General features: G+C 44.9%; 2 protein-coding genes across 8 annotated transcripts in view; one reads left to right on the top strand and one right to left on the bottom strand.

Annotated features, from left to right (window-relative positions):
- CEP76 (centrosomal protein 76) overlaps nt 1–2,824 on the bottom strand; it is a 26,211-nt gene extending 23,387 nt beyond the window's left edge. For all 3 annotated transcript variants that reach the window (XM_019525044.1, XM_019525054.1, XM_019525064.1), the window contains exons 1-2: nt 2,719–2,824; nt 997–1,152 (exon numbers count right to left, since the gene is read on the bottom strand). In XM_019525044.1, the coding sequence (XP_019380589.1) occupies nt 997–1,152; nt 2,719–2,781 (219 nt within the window). In that variant the 5' untranslated portion in view covers nt 2,782–2,824. The remainder of the gene's footprint in view (nt 1–996; nt 1,153–2,718) is intronic.
- A 247-nt stretch (nt 2,825–3,071) lies between these two features.
- The window catches only part of PSMG2 (proteasome assembly chaperone 2), a 29,439-nt gene continuing 20,849 nt past the window's right edge, over nt 3,072–11,661 (top strand). For 4 of the 5 annotated variants that reach the window (XM_019525030.1, XM_019525022.1, XM_019525016.1 and 1 more), the window contains exons 1-5: nt 3,073–3,182; nt 7,102–7,273; nt 8,422–8,480; nt 9,484–9,602; nt 10,809–10,982. In XM_019525030.1, coding sequence (XP_019380575.1) covers nt 3,123–3,182; nt 7,102–7,273; nt 8,422–8,480; nt 9,484–9,602; nt 10,809–10,982 — 584 coding nt within the window. In that variant the 5' untranslated portion in view covers nt 3,073–3,122. Of the gene's footprint in view, nt 3,183–7,101; nt 7,274–8,421; nt 8,481–9,483; nt 9,603–10,808; nt 10,983–11,661 lie in introns of all 5 variants that reach the window. The other variant, XR_002098987.1, reaches the window with a different exon arrangement.

The raw sequence follows: 11,661 nt of genomic DNA, 5'->3' as shown, positions 1-11,661 counted from the left end.
CACACCTCTCTGCCACCCTACTACACAATGTTTCAACCACCACCCTTCTAGTAATTGGACTTACTAGTTCAGCATTGACTTTAGAATAAAAGTTAAAATAATTTGTAGAAGTGCACCGATACATCTGTTCAATATTGGATTGGCACTGATATAAAGAAAATTGGAAATCATCCTGAAGTGGCCAATAATTGATTGTGCATGTGCACAGCATGCAGGTAGTGAGCAGCATAAGCCCAGCAGCTTGGACAGCTGCATCCAGCTGTTAAGTCTGGTGTGGTGGAAGGGGAAGGGGGAAAGAAGTGGCATGGGTGGGCAGACCTCTGGCCCCTGAGGCAAGGGAGTGTAGATGTATGCCCCCTCAGGTGAGGATAGGTGCTGCCCAACTGGGTTGAGCATGGGACAGAGCCATAGCTCATCCAGGTGCAGGGGGGAGGGGCCAGCTCCTACTGCTGTGCACCACTCATCTGGCAGCTCGTCCCATCGCTGCTTCAACTGCTCAGCCCCAGCTCGCAGCTGCAGCCCACCCTGCCACGCACAGATCCGGGGGCACACTCGCACGCTGCCCACCCCCAGACAAGCAGCAGGAGCCACTGGATGAACAGCGTGCAGCAGCGGAAGCCTCGCCCCACCCCTCCCCGGATGAGCTGCAGCTCAGTCCCGTGCCCGCCCTGTGCCTACCCATGCCAGTCCCACTCCTTCCCTCACCATGGGGGGGTGTTGATTTGTGCCCCCCAACAGACTTGCCAGCTGGACTCAACGGTACTGGAAATCAGATTGGTATTGGCCAATATGCCTCCTTAAAAATCGGCTATTGGTACTGGTCCCTAAAATGTTTAATTGGTGCATCTCTACTAATTTGTCAATGATACGCCAGAAATCAATAAAGCCAACATAAGCGACACTGGGCTAAAATGAGTTTTCACTGCCTATTGAAAGAATTTTAACAATGCCAAGATAAACAAAGTGCAAACATTTCCCTTTTCAAAATGTACTCACAGTTACAACTTTAAGTTCTTTCATAACATCATCAATGATTCCTCTTCGTCTCAGAGCTTTCATCAGATCATCTGTGGATAACTGCTGATGCTTGGGCGCTATCTCATCACGTATAGTCTCAGCAAGAACTTCTCGGATCCTTCCATGGACGTCCATCTAGAAGAGAAAAACTTCTGTGACCTGCTGTCCAATGCTCATTAGGATAGCATTATAGCATTCCTACATTAATCAATGTAAGTTATAACCCTCAATGAGCATTTAATACCATAGAGCAGTGGTGCTCAACTTTTTTGTCCAGTTGGCTAGCTGGGTAGAGCCTAGCTTATTTGTGGGCCAGATGCAGCTGGTGGACTCAATCCAGCATCCAGGATGAGTGCAGTCAGGCCCCATCCAGTCATGCAGGGGAGGAGCCCAGCCCTTGAAGGGGAGAAAGGGGGCTTGCCTGGACCCAGCTCCATGGCAGGGAAGGGGGTGCAGCTGAGCCCTAGTACACATCTGCAAGGTTTGGGAATTTGGCAGTAATGGAGGGTGGCCACGCTCTCCTGCCACCCAAATTCCTGACCAGCGGGGAGCCCTGCAGGCCGCATATCATGACTACCTGGACTGCAGGTTGAGCACCCCTGTCCTCAAACTACATGCTTCAAAGAGGCATGCCGGGATATTAAAAACATTACAATCCCCTAAGAACAAACTGCAGTGAAACAGGAAGGCAGCAAAAGGGCAGGATCCACTGTCACAAATGTGGAAGGAATTGGTCCTTGCTGCTTTCCTGGGGCAGAGGAAACCAGAGTAGCCCCATCCGTTACACAGACCACGGCCTTGCTGTTAGCTTTAACATCCTTATCAAGTGGTAGGTAGAAGGGTGCTCCTTTGGCAGCAGGTGCACAGCCAAAACCAAAAATAAACAAAACACTTAATGGAGCGCATACTAAAAACACCCCAGGGAAGCAGGATGCTGGCTGCCTTGCCTGAGACAGGCAAGGATACTAGGCCTACTGTGCTGTGCCAGAGCTGAGAGCAGCCTCCTGTGGGGTTTAGATGATAGTTTGTACAGGCCAGTTTGGAAAGGGAGTCGCCTGCCTGAGGTCGACCCCTGGAGGCCCTTGCCAGCCCTACAAGCACCTTGAAGGAGGCCAGATGGTGCAGGTGGCCAGAGGGATCCTTGCCCTAGCTCTTCAGGGGCTTCTCCACGTGGCCCCTCTGCTTCCAACAGCTCAGGCACAGCTGTCCACCACCTCGTGGGGCCTGAGACAGGAGCGCAGTGTGGCCAAGCGTACAATAATTACTGTATTCGTACAATAGTTTCAACCCTTCTGCAACAGAAGTCAGTAACAGTAAGTGTTCAAAACGTACAACCATTTCTGGGGCAGCTTGTTGATGCAGCACACGCAAAACCCAAGTCACTCCCAGAGAATCTTAACAGACTTCTGGGTTTGCAGTCAGCACTTCCTTACAACTGCTTGCCTTGAAATAAACAAATGCTTCCACTTAGATGACCCAGGTCTTGGTCACTCACTTACCCACTGGCACCTTAAACAGAGTAACAGAAAATAAATAATAAGAAGAAATATTTGCATCAACTTCCGTTTACGATAGCTTTTCAGCAAATACGATCATTTCGAGCTTGCAATACAATTATTTCACATTTAGGAGCTGGGAGCGCGTCCAGCGCCAGCCGGGACCGACAGCCCCGCGCCCGCGCCACCCGCACCCCCGGGACACCTTGGCGAGCTGCTGCCGGATGATCTGCTTCAGCTCCGAGGCTTTGTCCGGCGACAGAGCCATGGCACAACCCCGCACTCGCCACACGGAGCCGCCGGCAACCACCGCGACTAAACCCCGCTCTGCCCCCGCGCGGCCACGCCCCCTGCAAGCCCCAAACAGCCGTTTCTAACGGCCCGGCCAGGGCGGGAGGCTGCCTGCTCAGCTGCCTGACGGAGAGCCCCCGCCACCACCCGGGACTGGCACCCCCGGCTCAGCCCGCTCGGGGGCTCCGGCAGCCGCGCGGCTCCTGCAGGGAACAGGATGGGGACAGGCGCCACCCCGGACACCTAAGGCGCCGAAGAATGGAAGGCCCCCGCAGTGGAGACAGCCCCGCTCGGCCCCGGGACCCCGTGCTACCTGTCATGTTTGTGCCGTGCGGTGCCGCGGCGCGCCGCGACTTCAGAGGCTTTACGCTGCTTATGGTAACGACCCCCCGTCCCCGTGCTGCTCCTCCCCCACGGTCGTGCGGGGCCCCGCGGGGAGGGGAGCTGGAACACGCCCCGCACGGGGTGGGGGCAGTTGGCACGGGAGGGACCAACGTTCTCGACATGACGTCAGCGGGGCGCCTTGCTGCCTTACCCTGCGGGGCAGGGCACTGCCAAGGGGGTCCAGGATACTGGAAGTGGGGCAGGATCATCCTCACAGCCCACACAAGTTTGTTTTGGTGGACTACAAGAGAAACTAGAACAGTGGGTGGCAACGGTTTTGGCTGGAGCACCTAAAACACAACAGCCTCTGCTTGGCGGGCCAGAGGTGGGGCAGCTGCGAAGGGCCCGATCCTCATTGATGGCAGACACCGCACACATGCCTCCAGGCAGACCGCAGGGCAACAGCGAGGGTTGTGCTGCCCCAGCCCCTTCCTCACTATGGGCATTGAGGCACGCGTGCACCTGCTGCTGCCATGGAGCTGGGGCCAGAGCTCTTTGCAGCCTGCCCATGTCTGCTGCACCCTGTGGAAGGCAGCCAAGAGGATGCAACCAGCTGCTCCAAGCTCCCCAGTCCTGGTATTGACTCCACGGTGATGGCTGTGCACCAGGCTCTGGGTGTGCAGCTGGGAAGGGGTTTGGGGCAGCACAACCCAGGTCCTTCACCTGCTGTCCATCCCAAGGTGTACATGTAGTTGCCACTGCCACAGAGCTGGGTTGGGGAACACAGTGCTGCAGTTTGCGGCTTCCCAGCTGCCTGCCACAGCCAGCTTGGGCTCAGGGCAGCTGCAGCAGGTGGCAGGCACACTTCAAATAGCTGTGCTAGAGTCTGCAGCACCCAGCACTGGTTCTGTGGCAGAAGCAGCTGCACATGTGCTTCTGGGTGGATAGCAGGGGGTGGGGGCAGGGTTGCACTGCCCTCAGGTGTCTTCTCAGCTGTGTGCTGGAGCTGCGCATGCAGCTGCAGAGCTGGTGCTGGGGCTGTGGAGTCTAGCCCAGCTGTTTGTAGCCTCTCAGCTGCAGCTGGCCTGGCCTCTGGCCAGCTGCTGCCTGCCAGAGCCGGGGCTGCTTGCAGCCTTTTGGTCACCTGCCACGAGCAACCTGGGCTCTGGTTGGTGGCAGCTGCCTAGAGTCCAGGCTGGCTGTGGCGTGGTGAGGAACATGGCCTCATGTGCCATGCCCTGGCACATGTGCTGGGGGTTGCCGATCTTTGAGCTAGAAGCTTTGCTCCCAGGTGGGACCCAACACGCACACACCTTGACTGCCTTCCTTATGGGCAACTCCACAATTTTGAGGAGGGTGCAGATGGTGAGAGGCATTCTCCTGTCTAGCCCAACACTTTTTTTTCTCTAGTTAAAAACGAATAAAAAATTTTCCAAGCTGCTAGGCATCTGTGGGTGGATGACCTCTGTTTAAGATGGAAGGAAAAACAAATAGAAGTGCTTTGCAATAAGGGAAAAGCAAGCCACAGGGCTGTGGAAGAGGAGTTTTGTTAGCAGGAGCAGCCAAAAGACAGCTGGAGCAGGGGAAGAGCAAGAGAGTTAAAAAGAAGAGAGGGTCGTTAACACTTTGTGGAATGAACAGTTGAGAAGGGATCAGGTAGATGACAGTGAGCCACAAAGTCAAACGAATTTCCTGGGCATGCCCTGATAGAAATGCTGTCACTACCAAGCCGCTGGTTGGGTGGAGCAGACATCAGAGGGGGTGCAAATGCATCATCATTCTCCCTCTGGATCCATCCCTGGCTTTTCACATTTTGAGATCAAAGTGAAAGCAAAATGCAACTTGCCTGGAATTGCAGGTATCTGCTAGATTAGATGTTAAGTGTAAAAAAGATAGCGTGGCATTAGTCCCACAGTTGTAGTTTACAGGTACGTCTCACTGGGATACCTAAAACAGAATCTTGCCTTCTTGAGAATCTTGACCATGCGGCCAATGCTTCTGTCCATCATTTCTATGCCTGAGTTAAGGTTTTTTAGGCTGCAACTACAAACAGTCTGGAGGGCCATGGAATTGAAGAAGCATTACAGGGAATGGCTAACAGACTGCTAAATTACGGAAGAAAGGATAACTTGATTAGTAGAAGGTCGAGACAGTTAAAAAAAACAGATGGTCATTCTCACCTGTGGAGTGAAGGGAGTTGAGCTGGGGTGGTCAGGTAGATTATAATAAACTCCATTACTCCATCAGCAGCACCTGAATAGAAATGCCACTTCTCCTCCTTCTGCCACTGCTTTTAAATTTTGGGTGGAGGGGGTGCAAATGTGCTGCTGCCCAAATGCACGTCCCCGATCCACCCCTACTTCATAATCTAAAACAGTCGGGACCTGGCTTGGTATTAAATGAAAGTGCATTCTCCTTTTGCATAGCCGTAGGACAGTGGTTCTCAACGTTTTATACTTGAGGCACCCTTTGATAGACTTGGAGCACACTGTGGAAAATGCTACTTCTTATATTTCACTCATTTTTTGACCATGGCCAAATAATAGAGCAGTTCTTCTGTTGCAAAGAACTTGGAAAGACCACAACAGGCCAGAATCTTTTTAACACCATGAATTCCTATTTCAAATCTCTGGGTTTATCTTTTGAATTATGTGTGCATACCTAACAAAACTAACATTGCCTGGTACCCTACAGCACCTTTGAAAGTATGTCAAAGCACCCTTACTGAGAAATCACTGCCATAGGGATTCCTCCCAGAAAGCGCTCAAACAATGTCAGCATAAACTGACTATATCTTTGGCACCACCAGCTGCATCAACCATGTGGACACAGAGAGGGGTGACATTTTTTTCCCTAAATTCTTTGATTTTATTATAAATTGGATGTTAGGCGGCAGGATACTGGTAACTTTTCACTTCAATGTATCTTGCTGGTTCCGGCAAGATACACTTGAACTTAGTTCTGTGACTGTTGGATGAGAGTCGAGTTGAGCAGAGTAGAGCATTGTATAGCTATATAGGGCTGGGGCACATAATACATATGGTACTTTAAGGAAAAATGTGACTTCCCTTCCTTCCCCCCCACTCTAAGTTACTAGCAAGTCCCTGTGAGTATAATGCATTCATTTTTTTTAAAGAAGAAGAAAACTTCTTAGGCATACTTTCCAAAGCTGTTGACACCACAGCTCAGGTGGAGTTTCCCCTGATGCTTTCATCTTCATTAGCAAAAAGGTGATTTTTGAATTAATTATTATAGTAATTTTTTACTTGCCTGAGATACTGACCAGCATCCCATTTATCTTGGAGATAAAGGGTATACAGTTCCGAATTTACAAATCTTATGCTACATATTGGTTAGTATGGAAACACAATGTGAACAAATATGTGTTTTGAGATATGTAGAATAATGCCTCAGGTTTTCATATCCAATTTTAAAATACTGGATGGGAGGAGAGTTAATTAGGTAGTAATTAGGTCAAAGTTGAGGGGATTTTACTTGTTAATTTGAATAGTACTTTTAGTTATTTCAATTAAAATACCATAGTTGTATTTACATATTAAGTGTGTAATATCAAAATAACCATTAGGTGTCACTTTAAGTACTGACAGCTTCTGCATTGAGTTTTAGTAACTTTGTCACCTGTGAAGAAAAAACCCCCCTGAACCCTCAGTCCCATACTTAATTTTCTATGAAAGTAGGGCTACTTGAAGAAGTAAATTTTAATATATATTTGCAGGGTCAAGGCCAAAGTTTGTATTAGTAGGCAAGCCAGGCTGCTCAACAAATTACATGTCTGTCAAAACATGAAATGCTTCTCTTAGAAGTGTGATAAGTCTAACTAGTCTGAGGATTTAAGTCACTTAATTTTGGTCTGTTTCTCAGACCATCACATTTTATGGATAAACTTTACTGTAACTTACTAGATAAACTACAAATGTGTTAGTTTGACACTAAGTATCTTCTGTTGTTTCAGCCATCTGTATCAGTGGGAAATGTTGGCCAACTAGCGATAGACTTGGTTATTTCTACACTTGACATGCCTAAAGTGGGTTACTTCTACACTGATTGCCTTGTGCCAATGGTTGGGAATAATCCGTATGCAACAGCAGAAGAAAACTCAGCAGAATTGAGTATAAATGCGGAAGGTATGTAAAGTTATACCAGTAGTCTTTACAAGCTATTTTTCAGATGCTGACTTAGGCTGCAGTCCTGCAGTAGTCTATATAGAAAAACCTTTTAGTGAAAAGGGGTTCTGCACAGGTGCAAGGACTCATCCATGGGATGCTCTCTGCAGGATTGGGGTCTTTATTTCTAAAACCAGCTGGCAACCAGAAAACAATGAACTAAATTGTGTTAACGTACTCTGTGCCTTTTTATTTAATTAAGTTATTGTCCCGTATTCTGGTAGTGTCAATGTGATTGTTATAGCCATGATAGTCCAGGAATTATATGCATGGCAAGGATTTCTTAGGGTGATATCTTTTTTTTGGACTAACTGCATAGTTATCCTACATTATCCCACCTATGCAGTTGGTCCAATAAACAATAACACCATAAGAAATCCCCGCTTGTCCCATTCTTATGCATTCCAAACCAAGATTTCTACAGAAGTCAAGTGAAAAAAATTCTTTCATTAGGAGCTGTAGGAATTTTTGTCATGTAATCTCCAAATTGTGGATATAATTTTAAAGTCAGTTTTTAGACTGATGCTAGGAAGAGAGCTTCCACATTAGATTTCAGATTTGAAAGTTTTAACTTTAATATTAAAGAACATTTTTGGTGTCCAGTTGGCATATTTTGCTGATTCGAGGTTCAGTTTCACTATATTTCTGTCATATTTACCCCTGCTCTACTTGGAAAAAAAAAAGTAATCTATATACTCCTCTTACTTGTGTTCCTTTTTCCTGTCCAACTTTTTCCCTTCTCATTTTCTAATATCTTCAGTTCCTTTTTCTGTTCTGGTCATCAGATTTCTGTGGACTTTCAGCAGTAAAAACTGGAAGTCCCAAGGTAAATATTTTGATCAGCGAAAGCAGCTGTAAAACTAGCTTCTCTGGTTCAGCTGAGTCATTATGGCTTTTTGGCTGTTTTGTTCTTTTATGGTCATGCTTAGGGAAACTAAGACTAATGAAGACAATTGCAATATAAATCTGGTTGTATACTTTTATTTCTTTAATAACTGGAAGTTGTACTCTAGATCCCCAAGCTTTAATTATGTTGTATACTGGATTAGTCCCAACCCTTCTAACCCTAGAATATTCACTTTTTTTGTTGTTCTGTAACTTTTTTGTAGTATATTCATTACCTTCTCAGAAGCTTGTGGTTCTTCAGATTAGATCACCATTTATAAAGGTGTGTGTTTGCTTGTTTGTTGTTTTTCATTACATATGTTGGAAATGAATTCTGAATCAGAAAGCATCTACACTCAAGTTCTTTAGCAGTCCAGATTGATTTTAACCATCTCAGGTCCAGTACACTAAAATCAATTTTCTATAAAATTAATCTAAAAAAGTATTGCTAACTGTGTTCTTGCTTAATACACATCAAATAACAAGAAAGAAGTTGGAATTAACCTAACATCTTCTCTAATTGTTTGTAAGATGTTCAACAAACCAAAAACAAAGAGACTTTTTTAACCTCTGTCACTGATTGTATGACGTTGAAATTCTGGACTCCTAATAGACGATCAAAATTACATTGGGGTACATTTTACTCAATCATTGATGTCTCCAGGAAAGTGTCAGTATTTTTCAGACATTATGTTTATGGGAAAGATCTCCTTGTAATTGCTGCCTGTTTGTGCTATTTCTCTTTCCTAAAAGAAGTTATTTTCTGCTGTCATGATAACGGCAGAAATAATTTCTCTGTCCCTCTAAAACCTGAATAATGTGAAACATGGAGGATTTTGCCTTGTATACATGTGCTGTGTAGAGGCATAGTGGTTGTCATTAAAGTCAGCATTTACCACGCAAAAATAACTGAGTTAGCACAGGGGTTTTTTTGGTAATTCCTGCTGGAGGAAAATGCTCTGGATTTCTTAGGACCCAATCTAACTCTATAATCCTATCCATATCAGTGGGAATTGGTTCACTTTGGTACCACTGCATGAAAATTAATATTTTCATACTCACAATTTAATTCCAACACAAAACATTTTGGTTAAGTTGTTTCAGTTTGCATTAAACAACTTAACCATTAAAAAAAAAAAATCCTAAAGTAAAGACCTAACAGGCAGGAGGAAAAAATAGTTGAACATTACCTCGCATTGTTGCAAAATGTTACTCTCTTGTATTGTAGTAGTTTGGCATTTCTTAAAGATCTAATTTGTCATTCTTTTTCTCCATTTTCTCCAAAGAATAAATATATGTCCTTTTGTCAAACTGTTCTTTCTTGGGTGAAAAGCAGTAAATGCGCCAGAGTTATTCTTCTGTCTAGCAGTCATGCATACCAGCGTGATGATCAGCAGCTTCATGGGTATGTTTGTATGATTACTTTTGGTCATCTGATTAATATTTCTTTTCCATAAAGTTAAATGTTATATTTTCATCTAGCCTGGGTCTGATTGATTTTACTATGTTTGATATGCTCTTTTTGCTTTGTGTGGATGTGCGTTGTATAATATGTATGGAGTACTGTGTTCTAAGAGGATTCATATGAAGTCAAGACTATTAAAGTCAAATTTAAAAAATCTAGTTTCTCTCTGCTTTCCTGTCTTTCAGTGTAGATAATAAACCAAATTAACTTTTGCTGAGCTGTGGTCAGTTTAATATTCTGTTCTTTACATTAGTAGGGCACTGCAATGTTTAAGCTACAGGTAACGTGGGAGATGACAGTTTTTCCTTTAAAAAAATTGTTTTTCACCCTGAATGCTTTGTAATCCATGATAAAGATGATGAAATTGCTGGATTTTTTTCCAAACTACACATCTTAATGAAACACAATGTCCTTTAAAAGAGTTATAGGCTTAAATGATGTGCCTGTATAATCACCAGTTACACTTTGCATGCTTGTTTTTAAAACTGGCATTTACATTCACTCATCAAAGAATCCTTTTTCATGTTCTAGATTGTTGCATACCACAGGATTAAGTCCTTTGTTTTCTGATAGCAGACATACAGGCTAAGTCTGTGGCACTGATTTGACAGCAAAACAATTTCTGAAATGATTGAAAAGCTATTTAAAGTAGTCATAGCAAAGTATATCTTCCTAAAGTTAAGTTCAAGCCCACTGTAACCCAGTACAGATCAATTTAACAAGTCTCAATGAATTACTCAAACTTCAGCATCCCTGCTTTTCTGTATGTGACAGTTATTTGGACCTCAGGAGAAAAGGACTCTGCTATTCAAAAATAAAAATACAGTAGTTTAACAGTCAGCTCATCTTTTTCTTATATAACAGTAGCTGAAGGAGAAAAAAGGTACTTGATTGCTTTAGGCTTAAATAGGTACTTCCACCATGTACCATTTAGTTATCTTATGTGGTGGATAGCTGACTAGCTTACAGCATTTCGTAACCACAAATTAGCGTTTGGCCTGTCTGATAAAAGAAAACAATCTTTGTGCAATACTTATTGTGGGGTAAAGGCCCTTTATTGATTCCAGTTGCGTTCTTATACATGCAGTAACCCATGCACCATATACAGCATTCTTGCATTTAATGTATTTTTGTTTTTTTTCTCAGTACACCACTGAGGTATTTGCTCTCACCTACAATTCAGAAAACAGTTGGAGATCAGATGCAGGAACTAAACTGGAAAGAGATGGAAAAAGTAGCAGCTTACCCTGAAATAAACAATGCAGAGAAGGTTCTACATATCCCTGGAGGTGGCATCACAAAGTTATTGTTCACTGAGAGGTAAGCAAGCTGGCTAATGTTAGAAAGAAACACAAAGATATAAAACCCAGTTTTAGTCTGTAGGTACAATTTACATTTGACTGTGAATCTACTTCCTGAAAAATTAACATAATTTTCTTTTTGAGAGATGTTGTATGTGGTGCTTTAGAGAAAAAGCATTCTTTAGATACTCCCACAGGAGTTCTTCTGGAGAGGAGACTCATCTTCAGTACAGGCCTGTGATTGGGACAGGAGGTAGAGGATACAACAGAAAAAATTGGAAAAAAAAGTTGCATCACCCTGCTTAAAAATGGCTCAGATATGTATTTTGTGAATGGGCCTGTGGGTGATAGGAGCGGATTGCAATCAAGATCATTCATTTTGGTATCTGACTTAATAAAAAAATACTGTGTATGCTCGATTCCATGATGAAGTTCTCCCCCACTTAATGTGGTGGGGAGAGAAGGCCTGTGTCTTGGAGTCAGGTGCAGGGCAGTGTGGGGGTAGACCACAGCTGCAGCCTGCCCCCCAACCATTTGTACCCTCTGCATTTGTACCCCCCCCACCCCCTTTGCTGCCTTGTGCGCTCACACCCACCCCTCCTGGCCCCTCTCTACCCTCTCCCCACAGCCTCAGGTCCCCAACCCCACCCATTTTGCCATGTCCTGCAGTTTTCTCCAGCAGCTGGAGCCTTTCTCCA

The sequence above is a fragment of the Gavialis gangeticus genome, unplaced genomic scaffold, assembly GCF_001723915.1.
Source record: "Gavialis gangeticus isolate Ggan-Ray unplaced genomic scaffold, GavGan_comp1, whole genome shotgun sequence".
Taxonomy (NCBI): Eukaryota; Metazoa; Chordata; order Crocodylia; family Gavialidae; genus Gavialis; species Gavialis gangeticus.
This window is presented reverse-complemented; position numbering and strand designations above follow the sequence as displayed.